The following is a 19,630-nucleotide window of genomic DNA, read 5'->3' as shown; positions in this document are numbered from 1 at the left end:
CACTGGCTGCTCTTGGAGAGAGAGGGCTGGGTTCGATTCCCAGCATTACATGGTGGATCACGACATGGGGGCTAACACCCTAGACTCTTCTCCAACACCAGGCACACACCTGGTACACATATATACATGCTGACAAAGCATTCCCACACATAAAAATAAAAACAACACACCAGGTGTGGTCGCATGCCTTTAGTCCTAGCATTCAGAATACTAAGGAGAACTCATGAGTTCAAAGCTAGCCTAGTCTACATAGAGAGTTCTAGGACAGCCAGGGTTATACAATGAAATCCTCTCCAAAAGGGGGGAAGGTGACTGGAGAGATGGTTCATTGGTTGAGAGCGCTGGCTTCTCTTGCAGAGGACCTGGATCCAGTTCCCAGCACCCTAATGGCAGCTCACAACTGTCTATAACTCCCGTTCCAAGGGATCTCAGACCCTCTTCTGACCTGTGTGGGCACCAAGCACACCTGTGGTGCACATACATACATGCAGATGAAATACTCATACACGTCACATAGAAATCAATGCATGTCTTTTGTAAGGAACCCAGAGAGAGCCAGGCACACCTCTGGGACACCCTGTTCAGATGGCCAGAAGCCAGTCTGATTTGAGGCAGTTTCCTCATAGACTCAGGCTGCGGGTGCTTCAGCCTGGTCTCCTGCTTGCTCCTGTCGGGACAGCTTCTTGTCACAGCCCCTCCTCTCCCTGTGTCCTCTCTTGAAACCCAGGTGAAGGACCTGGGACTCTGTCTGCTATGGATGGACGGAGTGCCAGCCTATCACATGCCATGAAGCCCACTCTTCACTCCCGGTATCCAGGATCCTAGCTTATCCCCCAGAGCCACCGCTTGGCCTCCTGCCACCCTCTGGTTGGTGAGCAGGACTTTCCTGTGACACCTTATGTCTCAGCCTGATGGGTGAGTCAGGGCCCGTGTCTGCTGTTTTCCTTGCTCTGGGCTCTGTGCACCTCTGGGTTTGACGTGTGTAGCTCAAGCCTGGGCTATAAGGAGGAGACAGTGTGGTCCCTCGGTGGTCCAGGTTAGGGGGCCTCACAAGGCCTGCACTTCCCTGCTGAGGGTTCCCATTGACACCTCTCTTCTTATTTAATGAGGGAATGTGCTCAAACACTGCTCCTGCGCCTTGAGGAGTCTGACCATGGGGTGAGGGCCACTGGCTAGTGAGGGTGGGGATGTAGGGAATGACCCCGTCCCCTGCGGGAATCCCGATTGGTCTCAGATGAAAAGGCCCCTGGGGCCAGCAGGGGTCGCAAGAGGCTGTGCCTCAGGCTGCCTGATGAACCAGTGAGACCAATCTGCCAGTCTTGGTGGGACACAGGGAGAGAGAAGTCTAAGGGTCTCCAGGCCCTACAAATGCTTCCCCTTCCTTGGGTGACCCTCCTCAGTGACCTTGCTCTTGGGTTTTTACTGTTCCTGGGCCCCACATCAAGGTCCAGTGCCCACTAGGACACAACAGCTGTTGTGGCACATTCTAGTGGTGGCCGGCCAGCGCTGCCTTCACACGGTGAGAAGATTGCTGCTACTGGGCTAGAGCAGGGCTAGGTGGGGCACAAAACCTCTAAGGATTCCTTCCCCATGATCCTCTGGAGCGCCACTGGTGAAGCAGGTCCCTGGAATCCGGGTGCTGCCTTGGGGGGGTAAGACTCACAGACCGCAGCCCAGCCGGGACCTTTACTAAGGAAGGGGCCTGTTCTGAGGGAGCTGTAGTCTGGCTTCTGCTCCTGTGCCGTCTGTCTAAGGTCAGGCTCTGCCTCCAAGCAGGACTGGAGACCCATAGGACAAAAGGGTGAGGCCCAGCCTTCGGGAAAGGAGGAGGCCCGTGAACCGCCTGCAGTCAGAGCTGCCTGGCAGAGCCACCCCACCCTGACTGGCCTGCCCACGCATGCAGGCTCCACCCTTGGATATCTGAGGTGGCGGGTAGAGCCCTGGGCCATCTCTCAGGGGAGCCCAGCCCTGCTAGAGAAGCCTAGGGCAAGTGTGTCTTTCAGACAAGAACCCCGGCTGCTGTTTCGGGGCCATCTGCTGTGTGCCGAGTACCGAGCTGGCTCCACGTCCTGCCCCAGATCCATAGTTCCTACTGGATCCAGAGCTCCTCTTATTCCAGGCTGGCCCTGTGTGGACCATCGATGGCCACAGAATCCTCTGACTTTCTGAGGTTGGGGAAAGTGTCCTAGAGAGGAAAGTGCCTGCTTGGGGTGCCTCAGAGACTCCAATATTTATCATCTTCTGCATCTGGTTTCTGGGTATCAGTTTCAGCAAGGCAGCCCTGACTCACACCCTGGAGCCAGGCTGGGCTGGAAAGGGGCCCCCTTCCCCAGGGAGCCAAGGGCCAGGATCTCAGGTCTGCCCCTTAGCTCCTTGCAGTTTGTTAGGTGGGAGGCCTTTCCCCTTTCATGGCAGGAACTTTGGCTCTTTCCCTCACCCCTACTCTGTCACTAACTTGACCCTACATTCTGGTCAAGGGGCAGCAGTTCCTGGTCCCCTAAGCAGCCCTCCACCCTCCACCCCCCTACCCCACGCTAGAATAGCCAAGACAGAGCCTGACAAGAGCCCAGTCACTCGGAAGTCATCTTGAGGTAAAATGTCTTGGCTCCAGTGATCTTTACTTTCCGGGACTTAGTTACCCCCATACCATTGGGATTCCCTCCAAGCTGTCTTTGAGCTCTGCTTTCTTCTCAAGAAGGTAGTCTTCAAGACCTTGTCCAAACCACCACTTAGCCTGGTGCTATGCCCCAGCCCCACCCTGGGCCTGGGCCGTGGGCAGCAGTTCCAAGCACAGACGTGCATTTGCCGACTTGCGTTCTAGCCACCTTGGGGAACCCGCAGCCTCTCAGGCCTTAACTTCTTCCTGTTAAGTTGGGGACAGTCACTGTCTCCACAGTCTGAGTGGGATTTGTTGCTCAAACTCCTGGACAGGAAGTTGGGAGGACTCAGGGGAAGCAGTAGCTGTAACTACTGGCAACCTGTCCAGTAACTGGACAGGCTGAGGACCACCAGAATTTGAATGGAAGCTCATCTTTCTGAGGCCAGCAGGCCCAAGGTCACCTACAGGTTCCAGGAAGAGGGAGAAATCCTTTTAGTTAAGCTGTGGGGAAGGCTCTGGTTGACCCTTGGCCCCAGGTGGGATAACCTCCCTGAGAACTTCTCTGTCCCAAGTTCTTCGTTAGCTGAAGACCCTTCCTTTGCTTTTCTTTGTTTGTTGCTCTTGCTTGTGGTTGTGTGCTGAAGGCTGAGGACACCGAGTGAGCCAGAGAGCTAGGCCGCTGGCCTCTGCAGGAAAGAATGACGGAGAACAAGGAAGCAGAATAATGTCATGTTATAAGGAAGCTAAGAAGGGATTCATTCGACCTTAGGGACTAAGGAGGCCAGGGCGTTATTTTGAGAGTCCTTTGGGGAGGTAGGGTTGGGGCCCTGTGCCAACCATTTGAAGGTCGAGAGCACATACAGTTCTGGACGGAGGGGTGAGGGCTCTGAGCTTGGGGAGCCCTAGGGCTGTCAGCCAGAAGGCCAGAGGACAGATGATTACATGGGACCACCTAGGAGATGAGGGCAATCAGTTTCTGGTGAGATTTTTTGTTTTGGTTTTCAAGGGAGTTACTCGTAGATGGTGAGTGATCTGGCTTTGGGGATAAAGGTAGCCCTTGAAGTGGATGCTTAATTATTGCCCTAAGAACCATCTCAGAAGTCCCTGCTTCCTGCCGTCTTCCACGGTGTCAGATGCAGGGGCTATCTAGGGGGTAGATGTGCCAGTGGCAGTATGTGCTCCTCAGAGGGGACTGAGGAGTGCCCACAGAAGCGATGCCACAGCCTTAGTCAGAGGTCTGGGTTTAAGCCAGGCATGGTGGCTCACTCCTATAATCCCAACGCTTAAGAGGCCGAGGTAGGGGGCTGGAGAGATGGCTCAGCAGTTAAGAGCACTGGCTGTTCTTCCAGAGGACCTGGATTCAATTCCCAGCACCCACATAGCAGCTCACAGCTGTCTGTATCTCCAGTTCCAGGGCATCTGACACCTTCATACCTGTGCATGTAAAAATATAAAATGAAATAAAAGAGGTTGAGGTAGGAGGATTGGCTCAAATTCAAGGCCAACCTTGGCTGGCTACAAGAGTGAGACCCTGTCTTTGAACAATGCACTGTTATGCTCTGTTAACAAAGCAGGGCTTGGATATAGTTCCATCAGTAGAAGCTTGCCTAGCACTCGGTTCCCAGAACTGGGGAAACCAGGTGTGGGTCTCTAGAATAGCGGAATTTATAGAATGAATCTCTTTCTATATATAGAATCACTACGCGCCAGCTGATCCAGTCATGGCGGGCCGTGAATGGAAAGTCCAAGAGTTCACAAGACTGACTTTCTCAGCTGGTCTATGGTAGACTCTGGAATCCTGAAGGAGTCTTAGTGCCAGGAAAGGAATGGACTTGCTAGCAGGCAAAAACTTCCTTCTTTCATGCCCTTATTTGGGCTTCCAGCAGGAGGTATGACCCAGATCAAAGATGTGTCTTCCTGCCTCAAAGGTCTGGATTGGAAGTGGATTCATCTTCAAACCAAGCAAATCATAATCTCACATGTGTGTCCTCCGTTTCTGGGTTGTAGTTCATTCCAGATGTAGTCAGGTTGACAACTGACAACCAATAATAACGCTCGTGGCCAGGCAGTGGTGGCGTGGGCTTTTAATCCCAGCCCTCGAAATCCCTGTCTCTAAAAACAAAATTGAAACAACAACAACAACAAAAAATTAGCGCTCACCATGGTGATCACAGCTTTCTAGAGTTTCTGGAGACCCTGTCTTGAGGTCATTCTCAGCTATACAGTGAGTTCTTGTATGAACCAGTCTGGGCTTAGCCATGACTCTGCACTTGTTTTTTTAGTCTGCTTTATCCCCTAGGTAACGGGAAGGGATAATAGTGGTGTCATCCGCACCCCTCAGCTGGGAGGTTTTTGGAGCTTGCCTTTAATCCCAGCACCCAGGCAGAGGCAGGCGGATCTCTGAGTTTGAGGCTAGAGTGATTTACAAAGCGCGTTCCAAGACAGCCAGGACTGTTACACAGATCAACCCTGTCTTGAAAAACCAAAACCAACCAACCAACCAACCAAAAAAATAGTGTGCCCCAGTTTCCTTGGAAGGAGTGTAGAAACCCTTGATAACCAGAGTGGAGACAGTCCCACCCCCATGGGTGGGGGGGAGCTGGCGGCTTGTCATATTGTGTTGAGCGCCCTCTGGCGTCAGTGCCCCATCCTAGCAATACCAGTGACCTCCCGCGAAAGCCTGCCTGGCTGAGGGGTTTCCCTGGCCCAACTCCCGGGGGACAGCTGGGGATTGCCCAGCTCCTCCACTCTTTCTCACCAGCCCTCCCCGCATCTCCTGCTTCTCTCCCAGGTCAGGTGTTGCCTTGGAGTCTCTACCTCTGCCCCTGGAGCAGAGATCCCCAGGCTCTTGCTTGGGGTTTATGTGTGGGTGTGTGTGGTGGGGGGTCCCCTAGAACCTTGCATGGGGCTGGCATGGGACTCAACACAGGATGCAAAAAGATGCCAGAGTCCCAGCAAAGAGTTGGCCCAGGGCGGGATCCTAAGGGATTTGATCCTTAAACCGGCTGCACCCATCTTGTGCTGTGTCTTGAGCCCCTGGGGTGGGCTCAGTCCCAGAGGCAGGGTCTCCAAGCTGTACTCAAAGCTGAGTGGCTCTGCCTGGGAGTGGCTGGGGTTCCGCGGGGTGTCACCGATCCAGCCACCCCCTCCCGGGCGCGACGGCACAATGGCAGGAAGCGGGGCTCCGCGCTTTGTCCTTAGCGCAGTGCAGACCGCTGCTTCCTCCAGCCACCATGGGGACAGGACCCGGCGTCTCCGGGCGCCGAGCAGCAACCAGGCCGGGCTCCGAGCTGCCCTCCCCAGACTCCCAGTCCCCCTGGGTCGGGGGTCACACCCGCAGCAGTGACAGCCAGGTAGGGGGACGTGGGTGGGCCAAAGCCTAGCGGGTACGCTTAACTGGGTACCCTCTGTCCCCCACTCCAGAGGGCCAGAATGGCTGAACTTGTGAACTGTATACAGCTGGGAGTGGGGGCTTGAGAGGGGGTCCCCACCTCGGGATTAAGAAGCTGGTGGGCAGAGATGCCCCTCAACCCCTGGGCCTTTTGTGTTTGCTGCCTCCGGACACACCTGTGGGGCCCAAGCCGCCCCTCCCCCCTTCCTTCCTCTGTCCCACACCCTCTGCCACTCAGGCCCTGCTTCTCCTGCCCTTAGTCTCAGCCCTTGTGTGAGCAGAGAGCCTGTTTTCTGAGCTTCGTGCTCTGGCCTAGGAGTGGGGTGGAGGGGGGATGGTTGTGTCCTCTGTGTGTGTGTGTGTGTGCACGCGCGCGCACGTCTCTGTCTCCAGAGCAACTTCCCTACCGACATGCTGACTTTCTCCTGTGGAGTGGGTGCTGTTTCATATGGAGGTGGGTTTGGAGGACAGTAAGGAAGTCGGGGGATTCTAGGAAGATCAGAGAGTCTAGCTCCGGGAAGGAGCCTGCTTTAGTTAGTGCTGGGAGACTGTTACTTGGCAAGAGGGATATGAGGAAGTGGGAAGGCTACCCAAGAGGGCTTTGCCAGGCCCGACCTCAGCCTCTGATCTAAGCTTGTGATTTTCTCTGGCTATTCCAGAACAGCCTGCTTACTTTATATGGAAACTCAGGTTCAGTTCCTGCAAACTGACCCTGTGGGTCCCTTGAACCTACACTATAGGCCAGGAGCGGTGGAGGCAGCTATTGCTGCCATGTCCGATGCATCAGCCAGAAGGCACTAAACAAATCCGCACTTGCTCCTGCACTTTCGCTTTTGAGACAGTCTCACTGGGTATCTCTGGTTGTTCTGGAATCACTATGTATAGCAGACTGGTTTTGAACTCAGAGATCTCCCGGACTCTGTGTCCAGAGTGTTGGGCATAAAGGCCTGAGCCCGAATCTGCTGTCTTGATATTGACTTAATTTAAAAACAGAATTGTGGCCCCTAATTGGGAACCCTTCTCCTGAACACACGACTTACAGCCGTCCTTACTGTCTGTCACACTGAGGCAGAACCAGGCTTAGCTGGTGTACAGCCTGAAGTTATCCTAGTCAGCAGGGGGGCTAGAGCCAGAAGCCCAGACCAGGCTGGTGGACTGGCCAGTGCCTGACAAAGATTGAAGGGGAGCAGGTGTCTCCCCCCAGATCACTGTCAGGAGGAGGCTCTTGAAGCTGGGAGGCCCCTAACTGAACAAAGCCAGGCCGTTCTCTGCCTTCCCTGGGATTTGTGGCTGTAGGCAGGTACGTGTTTTCCTGCCTTGATTAGCAGTGGATTAACACAGGAACTGGAACTGGCTACCCGCTGTCCGGAATCTGGGTCATCATAATGTCCATTGCTGCCAATGCACAGGACTCAGTTCCTGTCATCTCCCCTGGGGCAAGTGGGCCACCTGCCTACGGTCCTTTCTTGGGGAGAGGAGAGACACAAGAGCCCGAACACCAAGCCTCAGACTCAGATTGGTTTCTTCCTGCGAGCCACCCTCCCGCAAGGCTAACTCGGGTCCGCCTCCCCCCCATTTATCTCTCCATTGTCTGGTACCTGGCAGGGGCAGGAATGAGACTAATCTGTGGTCAGGCGTTCCACACGCAGGCTTCAAGCCCTGGCTCTGCTGGGTGTGCAACCTTTGGCAGTTTGTCTTCTGAGCTTTACCAGCCTCCTGTGTAAAGGAGGATGAGAGGAAATGACAGAGAAGACTTGAACGCAGCCCCTAGAAAGGAGCTCCGACTTTCCCCTACCTCCCTGCCACTCCCCACTTCCATCCCTCCCTCTGCTGTCTTGGCCATCTTCCTTCCGTCTGTCTGTCATCTTGGACATCTCTGTTCAGGTCCTCTCAACCAAACACCCTCTAGCATCTAACTAATAAACCATACAAGTACTGAGCTGGTAAGATGGCCCCGTGGGGGAAAGGCACTTGCCACAAAAGCTGACAGCCTGGGTGTGTCTAGGCCTGGAGATAGGCTTTTGAGTCGGGTAGACTAAAATACCAGTCCTTGTGGGGCTCACCGTGTGGCGGCACCAGGGTGGAATATTCAGGAGAGGAAGGGAACAGGGTTGCCAGGCTGGAGACAAGGTCAACGGAGGAACATTAGCATTGCAGGCTCGGTTGGGGACTTTCTGTTCTTACTCAGAGTGAGGAAGAGTCACTGAGGGTTCTCGGTGGATATACTGTGAGTCCTTCTAGAACAGCTCCCTCTGACCACCCATGGACAGCCAACCAGTTAGGGGCTGGGGAGTTAGCAGGCTAGGATTCCATCTTTCTGAGATACCATCAGGGCAGCAGCATGAAGGCTCAGCTGTTAAAAGCACTGGCTACTCTTCCAAAGGACACAAGTTTGAGTTCCAGCCTCTCATGTAGTGGCTTATAAGCACACCTGCAACTCCATTTCCAAGGGACCTGACGCCCTCTTCTGGCCTCTGTGGAAACTGCATGCTCACGGTGCACATACATGCAAGCAGGCAAAAATACATGCATGACATAAAATGAACCTGTAAAAACAAAAAGGAAAACAAGCAGGGTCGTTCTCACCTACATAGTAAGTTGCAGGCCAGCTGGGGTACACGAGAGCCTCTTAGCCCTCCCTTTCCTGCCCAGGACAAAGAAAAGGGAAATCCCTATAGCCTGTACCACGGCAGGAGTGATTGATTCAGGCACAAACCATCAGTGTTTGTGGTCCCCCTTGAGGTGACCGGAGATGATGGCAAATCCAATGTGAGCCGCTGACTCTTTGCAAAGTACCAGGAGCCGGTAGAGGGCAAGGCTGGTGGTTAGGAGCACTGGCGGCTCTTTGGAGAAACCCGGTTCAATGTCTAGCACGCACGCTGGGTGGCTGGAAACCACCAACCTGAAACTCTTCTACACTCCCACCCTCCCCGCCCCCACACACTCACACTCACTTTCCTGGCCTCCATGTGTGCACGCATGTGTGTGTGGCGTGTGCACACACACTATGAGGAGGAAAGGGGCTTTAGGGAGATTCCCCAAGTGATCTCTATGTCCGGTGTATTGATGAAAAGAATCAGTGATGTTCTGTCCTGTCAAATGTTCAGACACCTCCAGAGAGTCAATGTTATGAGTAAAAAAAGAGAAACAGCCGGGCGATGGTGGCGCATGCCTTTAATCCCAGCACTCGGGAGGCAGAGGCAGGCAGATCTCTGTGAGTTCGAGACCAGCCTGGTCTACAAGAGCTAGTTCCAGGACAGGCTCCAAAACCACAGAGAAACCCTGTCTCAAAAAACCAAAAAAAAAAAAAAAAAAAAAAAAAAGAGAAGCAAATGAAGATTCTTGTGTGAGCCTAGATTTCCAGTCGGGTTCAGGGTGGGAGGGTTTGCGAAGGCCGTGAGCCGGTCGGTCGGGAGAGGTGTGAGCACAGAGGACAATAGTTGGACTCTGTCAAGGTTTGGACATTGTGCGGGGTTTTGAGGAAAATCTTGCCGGCACAAGTCCCAGCTATTTGGAAGGCTGAGGCAGGGGATCATTTGTACCCAGCCTGGGCATTGCAGGAAATAACTCGTTTCTAAGTAAATAAATCTATATGTAAACAAGAAAGGGGAGCTGGTATACCAGATGGCCCAGAAGGTAAGAGTGCTTGCTGGGAGAGGCTCATGACCCTGCGCAATCCCTGAAACCCACCGTGCGGGGTAGGAATTCTTTCTTTGTTGTTTTGTTTGTTTTTTGTTTTTTGAGATAGGGTTTCCCCCTATCTCAAACAGTACTAGCTGTCCTGGAACTAGCTCCTGTGGACCAGGCTGGGCTTGAACTCAGATTTCCATCTGCCTCTGCCTCTTGAGTGCTGGGATTTAAGGCGTGTGTCATTACCACCCTCGAGAATTTCTTCCTAAAGGTTCTTCCCTGATCTACACACACACACACACCCCAATTTAAAAAAAAAAAGCCAGGTGGTAGTGGTGCACACCTTTAATCCCAGCAGGCAGGCAGATCCTCTTGAGTTCGAGGACAGTCTGGTCTATGGAGCGAGTTTCAGAACAGCCAGAACTGTTACACAGAGGAACCCTGTCTTGTCTTGAAAAATAAAAAAAAAAAAAAAAAGAAAAGAAAAAGGAAAAGAAAAGAAAAAAAGAAAGGAAAAGAAAGAAAAGAGAAGGACATCAGCTGGGACTGGTGGTACAGGCCTGTCATCCTAGATCCTGTATGTAGGGCAGCATCAGGAGGATCACAGGTTCTTTCAGCTTGGTGAGGCCGAGAAGAGAGTAGAGAGGAATGCTTCATGGTTGAGGACTTACTGGGCTCTTGTTACTCAGGGCTGTGTGGGATTTCTGCACCAGAGACACAATGACAAAGGATGAGAGGAGGCAGATAGTCTCAGAACCCAGAAGGCCGAACTATTCTTATAACTCTCTGTGGGCTTGAACTATTTAAAACTGGGGGAGAGCCAGGCACGGTGGCTCATGCCTGTAATACCAGCGCTAGGGAGGCTGAGGCAGGAGGATTGCTTTGAATTTGAATGAGGCCTGCCTGAACTATAGAGTGAGGCCCTATCTAGCACTCCTACCACCCCGAAACGGAAACCTCTGATAACCCAGATCTGTCAGAAGGCCAAGGCAGGGAGAGTGGAGAATTGCGTGTAGGCCGTGCAGATGGATCCTGTGCGGCTTTCCCTGAAAGAGAGAGGTGAGCAGATTAGAGCCCAGGACTATCTCTGAGGCGGAGGGGTAGCCTGCCCTGTGCTGAGGGAGGGAAACCTGACCCTGCAGGAAATGGGAGGTCTGGGGTAAAAGTGTGAGGGCAGATCTGGGAGGAGGAGCTGGCTGCAGATTGGATCAGGGCCAATCGTTGGAAGACCCGATTGCCCAGGGTGTGGACATGGTTGGGAGGCTGTGGGCTTCTTGCTAGCTTCTGTTTTTTTTTTTTTTTTTTTTTTTTTGATATTTTTAAATTTTTTTGTGGAAAAGCAGGAGCGAAGTGGGTCTGTGTTGGGGCCAGGCCATTTCCTAGGTCTTTGGCAGTTAGAAGGTTACAAAGCCGACAGCTCTCTAGGAAGGGGGAGGAAGAGATAAATATAGATAAATATGATAGATACAAATCTAGTCTCCAGGCAGGCGGGGCTGTGTGTGTGTGTTTGCACGCGCGTGTGAGCCACAGTACCTGCTTTGGACTCCTCGGGAGCTCCGCGTGTGTCTGTGGCAATCTAGGGGGAATCTACTATTTGAGACTCAGGGACTCAGGCAGACCGCAGAGCTGAGAGCCGAGGGCCCAAGCAGCCAGGCTTTCATGGTGGTCACAGCTTAAGGTGTTCCGATACTGACTGAAGAAGTCTCAAGCATCTTTCCGAGGGCTCTTCCTGCCAGAAAGGTCCCGAAGCCCCTGCCCCACCATTGATCCTTTGAAGTCTCAGGAGCAGGGCTTGTTTTTCTCTCATTCCTTGGAAACAGGCAGTGGGTGCCCGGGGAAGGCTGTCCAGATGACGGCATCTCGTGGAGAAGATGGTGGATGACCACAGCAGTGGTCTGAGTGTTGGCGTGTCTGTCTGGAGCACGTTCTCACCGCACCCTTCGCCCGCAGGTATGCCACCATGCCGATTGCCAGCAGCTACACCGCCGGGGGCCCCTCAACCTGTGTGAGGCCTGTGACAGCAAGTTCCACAGCGCCATGCACTATGATGGACATGTTCGCTTTGACCTGCCCCCGCAAGGTAAGCCTGAGAGCAGGCCTGGCCTCTAGAAGTCAGGGCAGCTCAGAATTCTCTAGCTTGGTTGAAGTGGTGCTTGGTTAGCTATTGAAACCCTGGTAGGGAGGGCCACGTGAAGAACACAAGAACGAAATACAAATTTACAGAGAAACCTCCTTACCTCCCGCAGCTGTCCCTGCCGCTGGCCAGGGTCAGCACAGGAGCCCCCTTTCTTCCTCATTCTGCCTATCTTTGAGGCCAGCAGCTTCTGGGCGAACTCTCCATACCAGGCCACTGGCCTAGGAGAGCAGGTTGGTGGCTAATGTGGTTGGAAAGAACTGGGGGGGACTGGAGAAATGGCTCAGAGGTTAAGAGCATTGCCTGTTCTTCCAAAGGTCCTGAGTTCAATTCCCAGCAACCACATGGTGGCTCACAACCATCTGTAATGGGGTCTGGTGCCTGCAAGCATACACACAGACAGAATATTGTATACATAATAAATAAATATTTGAAAAAAAAAAAGAACTTGGGGAAGGGAATCAGAAACCTCACTGTTAGGAATATTTTCTAACGCGAGCTCTCTGCCGACGCAAAATCCCAATCAAACCAAATTAAAACAAACCAAATTAAAAGATATCCAGGCTTAATTGGACTCCTGTGCTCTCAGGTGGCCCAAGGGGAACTGGAAAGCTGCCAACATGACCACAAAGGGGGGGGGGACAGGACCATGTGGTTTTTCTTTTAGGGAAGCAGTTTAAATAGCCATGGGGAAGTGGTCTTGACCTTTCCTGGGGAGGGGTCAAGGTTCAAGGGGCACAGGGGTAGGACTTCCAAAGATGGAGGCCAGAGACCGGGATTTACATTCCAGACTGTATAAGGGGTGATAGGAAGCTGAGGTGATACTTATGACCAACATTTAGGCTCTCTTTGGAAAAGGGGCGTTGACTCAAGTCTGGCTACTTCCTGCGGGCACGGGGAGACGTGGGGGGAGAGCTGGGTGTTGGTGGGTCCACACAGCGAGAGGTGTGGCTGAAAAGGTATCCTATACACGGTCATCCCGGAGATGCCAGGCATCTGCTTCTTGAAGGAGATAAGAAGGCAGGTGTCTAGGAGAAAAAAAAATATTGTTATTACCTGTCTTGTTTGTATCGCCAAAGATGAGTGTGCCAGGATGAGGCCCTTCACTGTGGCATCTTGGAAAACCGGAGGGTGGAAGGTCCTAACTGCTGGACAGACCAAGTGTCCTGAGTAGGTGCCCACTTGAGCCTAGAGAGATGGTACCAGCATGGGTATCCCAAGAGCTTGGCAGCTGAGGGGGTGGTGAGGATTACCATGTGAGGTCCTGTCCATCGAGGTTCGAGAGACCTAGGAGTTAGGTGTTTGAGGAGTACTCTGTCCCCTGGGGAGAGCGGGGCAGGTTTAGGGGCATTAGGGTCCACTGGAGTGGGGGCAGGGAGACAACTGTCAGCGTGTGAACAGAGGAGGGACCTTAAAAGGGAGAGGTAGGGTAAGTACCCACCAGTGGAGGAGTTTGAACTGGGAGGTGATGGTTAAGGGGAAAGGGCCTGCCATAAAGCAGCTCAAAAGGGCTCAGGCCCTAGGGGAACGTGGCCCTGAGGTGAGTAAAGGCAATGGGGAGAAGGGAGGGCAAAGATAACCTGAGTTCTATGGAGAGCTTGATTAGCTGTTGTTTGATGAGCCCATTGGCCCTCTTGACCTTTCCCGAGGATTGTGGATGGAAGGGGGTGTGGCATTTCCAGGAGATATTGAGAGCTTCTGACATAAGCTCCACGACTCTGGAAGTGAAGGCTGGCCCATCGCCCGTCTGGATGGTCCATGAGATCATCCCAGGAATGATGTGGTCCAGGAGTACCTGAGCTACCACATCTGCCATTTCCCTGGAGGCCGGAAACGCTTCTATCCGTCCTGTAAAAGTGTTCACAAGTGTTAGGAGATAATGGAGTTTTTTATGAGTAGGCATATGGGTGAAATCAACCTGCCAATATTCACCTGGTTGGTGTCCACGAAGCTGGTGTAGAGACTGATGTATGTGGAGAGCCCACTGTGGGTTGGTCTGGCAGGAGGAGTGAACCTATGAAATACGATGTCAGAGATGGGTGGGGTCAAAAAGGGGCTCCAAGAAGCGGAACAAAGCTTTGGGGCCCATGTGTAAGGTCTGGTGGATGTCTGAAATGATCGACAATGCCTGGTCTTGAGGAAGGATGCGATGGTTATTTAAATAGAGCCACCATCCTTTGTTTCTGTGCCCCCCCCCCTTTTATGAGCTTGTCCCTCTTCTGGTTGGTAACAGGGCTGATAGGAGGGAGTTAAGAACAAAATATGTTCGGTGGAATCCGAGGAGCTGGAGGCCCCCGGGCCACATATTCAGCCTTAGAGGACTGGTGTCCCCATAGTGAATAGTGGCTACTTTTGCAGGGAGCTGAAGGGCCTCCAAAAGGTTAACTATGGGAGTGCCATTGGTAGTAAGGAAGTCCCTTTCCATCCCGAGTGCAGAATGGGTATGGGCTATTAAGAAGGCATATTTAGAAGCAGTATAGATGTTAGCCCATTGGACTTGGCTATCTGGAGTGCTCTAGTCAAGGCAATTAATTTAACCGTTTGTGAGGAGGTTCCCATTGGCAGGCGGGTCTCTTGGACTGTGTCAGTAGAAGTGACCACTGCATACGCTGCCTGGGGTTTCCTGAGGGCAGTGGCAAAGTTTTTTTTTATTTTATTTTTTTTGTTTTTTTGAGATGGTTTCTCTGTGGCTTTGGAGCCTGTCCTGGAACTAACTCTGTAGACCAGGCTGGTCTCGAACTCACAGAGGTCCGCCTGCCTCTGCCTCCTGAGTGCTGGGATTAAAGGCGTGCGCCACCATCGCCCGGCTCAGTGGCAAAGTTTTAAGTGGGGAGGAATGGGTCCCATCTACCCCCATAACCGAAATTGATGAGGGGAACGTAAGGCCCCAGTGAGATGTTAAAACAGAATAGGTAGCTCCCGTGTCCAAAAGAAAGCTAATGGACTTACCCGCTACCTGCAGCTTTACCCTAGGCTCAGATAGGGTTACGGAAATTACCAAGTCTGGGTTGCATCAATCCTCTGCAAGGCTAAGAAGTTTAAAGGCTGGCACAACTTGCTGATGTTGGTGAGGCTGGACCTTCGTGGCGTGGCATAGAGGATGAGCCCGCATGGGGGCATTGTGATTTCCACTGTCCAGGTTGCTGGAAGATAGAGCATGGCCTCATAGGAGGTCCATTTAGGCCACACTTGAAGCAGCCCGCGGGTGAGGTTGACTTAGGCTGGGCTCCACCAGGATGGAGCCTCATGGTTGACTTCCCTTGTCCCCCATCCAGTGGCCTTAGGGCAGCTGCTAAGGCTTGAGCCTGCAGGGTTGCTGCCTGTCTTGTCTGTTGTAGAGACTCAGTTACTTCTTCTTGGGCATTAAAAACTTTAAAGGCCATTTTCACCAATTCCTGTATAGGGGTTTGGGGACCCTCCTCAACCTTTCTTAACTTTCTCCTATATCTGGTGCTGACTGAGAAATGAAATGGATAGCTAGGACCGTGGCTCCCGCTGGGGAGGCTGGATCTAGCCTGGTATACTGGACCATAGTCTCTTGTAACTGATTTTAAAAAATGGCTGGGTTTTTGTCAGCTAGCTGTGTGATCTCTCTAAGTTTGTCAGAATTAACTACTTTTTTTTTTTTTTTGAGTCCGTTTCCATACGCTAAAGGAGGCAGCAAACCATGATGTCCTGCCTCTGTCGGCAGCTTTGACCAGGTTGGTAATCCCAGTGCGGTTCTGTCGCTGGCACAGCCACTTCCCCCACAGGAACCGTACTGTCTGCCAGATGAGTCCGGTCCTGCATGCTGTCTAGCTGCTGACTGGCTCCTACCTCGCTCTTCAGGAGTGAGAGGAGAAGCCTGGATGACATGGTAGCCACGCCAGGTCGGATCGTAGGCCCGGGGCAGATAATGAAACTCTTTAATATAAGCAGGAGGATTAGCAGAAAAGGAACCCAGCCGCTTTTCCATCTGAGAGATATCTGGAAGAGAAAATGGAATGTGGGCAGTTTTGGTGACCTGGTATGGGAGGGATGGGCGGGGCTAGCCCAGTGCGCACAGGGGGTCCAAGGGTTGGGAGACGCTGGGGAGGGAGGTTGGTGGGTGAGGGGACCGTTGCTCTTGAACTTCCGGTTAGCTAGTGAGGGAGTAGGTGAGGGCAGGGTAGGAAAGGAATGTGGAGAACGTCGCTCCTCAGGAGGGGGTGGGTAGTGAGGGCTGGGGCGGGGAGGGGCCAGTGCCTCTGGTTGCACGATCCAGCTGGAATTGTCAGGGTCTCAATTCCCAGATGACCGGCAATTTGGAGGCGCTGCAAGATACTGGCTACTGAGGGAGGGGCGAGAACGCAGAGCCCAGACACTGGAGAGTTCTGTCCACTTGTCCCCACGGCGACAAAATTTTCTAAGTCCCGGAGGACGGTAAGCTCAAGGTTTCCCTCTGGTGGCCAACGTGCCCCATTGTCAAGATCGTATTGAGGCCAAATCTTAGTGCACAGAGAAATTAGCATCCCAATTTATAAAGATTTTGTAAGAGGCAGTCCAAGGGCGATGGCGGATATGCCCGCAGGGCGGTGGTGGCGCACGCCTTTAATCCCAACACTCAGGAGGCAGAGGCAGGTGAGTTCGAGGCCAGCCTGGTCTACAAGGGCTAGTTCCAGGACAGGCTCGAAAGCTACAGAGAAACCCTGTCTCGAAAAACTTTAAAAAAAAAAAAAAAAAAAAAAAAAAAAAAAAAAGCTCTTAGACCAGAACGGGGCTGTTAAAATTGAATGCCAGGCATCCCTAAAACAAACAAAATCCACCTCAGCTTTCAGTTAGCTTCCACCGCTTGGGTCAGGCTCTAGGCATGACCCTCGTCTTCCACAAAAGTCGGATAATCGACAAAAGTAAACATGAATGGATTCCCCAAAACCCTATAGCATGGACAAAAAAAGGGACTCACCAAGACACAGCCGCTGTAGCCTGGCACAGAGAGCTGGGGAAGGGGTGCGGATGGATAAGGGTGCTTTCAACATGTGGCTGTGGGCCATGGGAAAGGTTGCCCTCACCCCGTGGACCTCTAAGATGTTAGGATTATTTTCTAATGCGAGCTGTCTGCCGACGCAAAATAATCCCAATCAAGCCAAATCAAACCAAATGAAATTAAAAGATATCCAGGTTTAATTGGACTCCTGAGCTCTCGGGTGGCCCTGAGGGGAACCGAAAAGCTGCCAACGCGACCAATTGGGGGGGGGGGGAAGCAGTCCTAAATAGCCTGGGGGAGTGGTTTTGACCTTTTCTGGGGAGGGGTCAAGCTTTGGCGGGCTACCTTGACCCTCCTCAGGGAGGGACCAAGGTTCAAGGGGCACAAGGGAGGGGCCTCCAAAGATGGATCCTGGGATTTACACTCACTTGCTGAATAGAGACTGGCTCTGGCAGACACCCAGTCTGACTGTCACCGTTCCCAGCTGGTTAGAGACACAAAGGGACTCTCCACTCCTCCAGGGCTCCTGGGACTTCAGGTGTGGTTGTGGTAGAGGGGGAGGGGAGGCTGAAAAGGAAGATCTATGGATTTGGTCCCGGTCTGAGACAGCCACTGATGCATGGCTTTCTTATCCTTGTGCTGTGGAAAGGTAACCGAGGCTACAGGTGGGTTTGTATTTGGAATGGGGCATCACTGGTATGTCATCCAAAGGCCTGTGGTCCTTCAGGGTCTGGGGAAATAGATAATAACGAACATCCCATTCTTGGCAGAACTGAAGGGCCTGAGCCGCTGGGGAGCTCCAGGCTCTGCCTTTGGAAGAGGCCGATTTCAGGGTTAAGGATGGACCATAGAGGGAGCAGGGTCAGGTTGTAACCCCTGCTCCCTTTCTTCAAAGGCTCTGTCCTGGCCCGGAATGTCTCCACCCGCTCCTGTCCCCCACGCACTAGCCCTGCTGCAGATCTGGAGGAAGAGGAGGACTGTGTGGATGGAAGAGGGTAGGTGTGGTCTGTGAACAGAGCTTCACCATAGGAGTGAGTCCAGGGACCACACACTTCAGTGTCCTTCTCCAGAGACGAGTGGTTGATCCCTCTGCACCCCTGCCTTGCCTTGATTTCTAGAGGAAATGACCCTTGCTCAGGCCAACACGCCTGGTTGGCTCATCCTGACTAGTTAACCATTGTGTGTGATTCCCTTGTTGGCCACCAGAGGGCAGACAGTCCCACAGAGGCAGCCTGGTAGAATGCATCCAAATTAACTTCCAAATGATCAAGGGTGGGAGATTCCCACTTACATCCCACACTGGGAAGGACCCACCTGCACCTCAACATCTGCCTCCCTACAGGGACCGGAAGAGCACCGGCCTAAAGATCTCCAAGAAGAAAGCAAGAAGGAGGCACACGGATGTAAGGAGCCAGGAGAGCTTTGCTCCCAGAAAACCCCCTTCTCTTCCAGGCCGTTTCTTTCCCTGAGTTTGGTCTCCCTACTGAGAACTCCAGCCAGAGATGGGGTCTAGATGAGCTCAGAGCTGCCTGCATATCCCAGATATGATGGGGGCGGGGGCGGGTTTGGAACTCCTTGGGCCGGTGGAACTCTGGGAGTAAGAGTAGGACTAGGGAGCCCCTGTTGGGATTTATCTGGACCACAGGATGTGTCAGGTAAGCAGTGGGGTGGCCGTGGAGATGCTAACAGATACATGTACCCTCAGGACCCAAGCAAGGAGTGTTTCACTTTGAAATTTGACCTCAACGTGGACATTGAAACTGAAATTGTGCCAGCCATGAAGAAGAAGTCACTGGGGTAGGGCCTGAGGAGGAAGTGGGGGTAGGACAGATGGAGTTCCTTTGTCAAGGCTCCTGGCGCGCGAGTGCATGTGCTTGTGTGCAAGCGTCTGCCTGCGTCTCTCTGTGTGTATACGTGTGTCTGTGCACTCCCATGTATGTGCACACCCTTCCTGTGGGCAGACCCATGTGGATATGACACGGTCACGAGGCTCACCTGTGCACTCTAATCCTGACTGTACAGCTGTGCCCGAGAGGGACCTGTAAGGCCCTGGGGGTGGGTGTCTGTACCTCCATGTGTGCCCAAGAGAGACCTCTAAGATCCTGGGGGCGGGTGCCTTACCTGAGTGTGTGCCCGAGAGGGACCTCTAAGGCCCTGGGGGCGGGTGTCTGTACATGCGTGTGTGCCCGAGAGGGACCTGTAAGGCCCTGGGGGCGGGTGTCTGTACCTCCATGTGTGCCCGAGAGGGACCTGTAAGGCCCCGGGGGCGGGTGTCTGTACCTGCGTGTGTGCCTGAGAGGACCTGTAAGGCCCTGGGGGCGGGTGTCTATACCTGCGTGTGTGCCCAAGAGAGACCTCTAAGACCCTGGGGGCGGGTGTCTGTACCTGTGTGTGAGATGCTGTGCCTGCTGCGTTTTGTGTTTTTATTGGGGAGGTGGCTGGAACTGTGTCTGTGGATGGGCTGGGGAGTCACATGATTGCTCCCTTAAAACACGCATTTCTTCCTGGGGGCAGGGAGGTGCTCCTGCCTGTGTTCGAAAGGAAAGGCATTGCACTGGGTAAAGTGGATATCTACCTGGACCAATCCAACACACCTTTGTCCCTCACATTTGAGGCCTACAGGTTTGGAGGACACTACCTGAGGGTCAAAGGTGAGCAGAGCAGCAGGCTCCAGGGCCAGCTAGCTGGGTGGGGTGTTTGGGGCTTGTTGGGGCCTCCAGGCTGTGGAGTCTTTCCTGGGCTCAGGTTCCCATTGGCCATGCTCCTGAACAGACTCATTAACATACAGGTGTCTTTGCTGGGTTGGCAGGGTGGGGCTTCCAGGGAGGGTAGTGAGGCCTAGACATGAATCCTCAGGGGACAGGGGACTAGGGCCTCTGTGCCTCCTGTGCTTGGGCACTGAGGGCATCTTGTGCTTCCACATGCCATGCT

At 53.1% G+C, this 19,630-nt stretch overlaps 1 protein-coding gene across 8 annotated transcripts in view; it reads left to right on the top strand.

The window, feature by feature from the left end:
* Plekhg5 (pleckstrin homology and RhoGEF domain containing G5) overlaps positions 1 to 19,630 on the top strand; it is a 43,416-nt gene that overhangs the window by 15,753 nt on the left and 8,033 nt on the right. For 6 of the 8 annotated variants that reach the window (XM_050153238.1, XM_050153237.1, XM_050153236.1 and 3 more), the window contains 5 exons: positions 11,571 to 11,700; positions 17,595 to 17,694; positions 18,042 to 18,102; positions 18,405 to 18,496; positions 19,214 to 19,350. In XM_050153238.1, coding sequence (XP_050009195.1) covers positions 11,571 to 11,700; positions 17,595 to 17,694; positions 18,042 to 18,102; positions 18,405 to 18,496; positions 19,214 to 19,350 — 520 coding nt within the window. Of the gene's footprint in view, positions 1 to 5,783; positions 5,953 to 11,570; positions 11,701 to 17,594; positions 17,695 to 18,041; positions 18,103 to 18,404; positions 18,497 to 19,213; positions 19,351 to 19,630 lie in introns of those variants that run through there. The other 2 variants (XM_050153232.1, XM_050153231.1) reach the window with 2 other exon arrangements.

The sequence above is a fragment of the Alexandromys fortis genome, unplaced genomic scaffold, assembly GCF_014885135.2.
Source record: "Alexandromys fortis isolate MF-2015 unplaced genomic scaffold, M_Fortis_MF-2015_v1.1 scaffold_88, whole genome shotgun sequence".
NCBI lineage: Eukaryota > Metazoa > Chordata > Mammalia > Rodentia > Cricetidae > Alexandromys > Alexandromys fortis.
The sequence above is the reverse complement of the archived record's forward strand: the minus strand, read 5'-3'. Positions and strand labels throughout refer to the sequence as shown.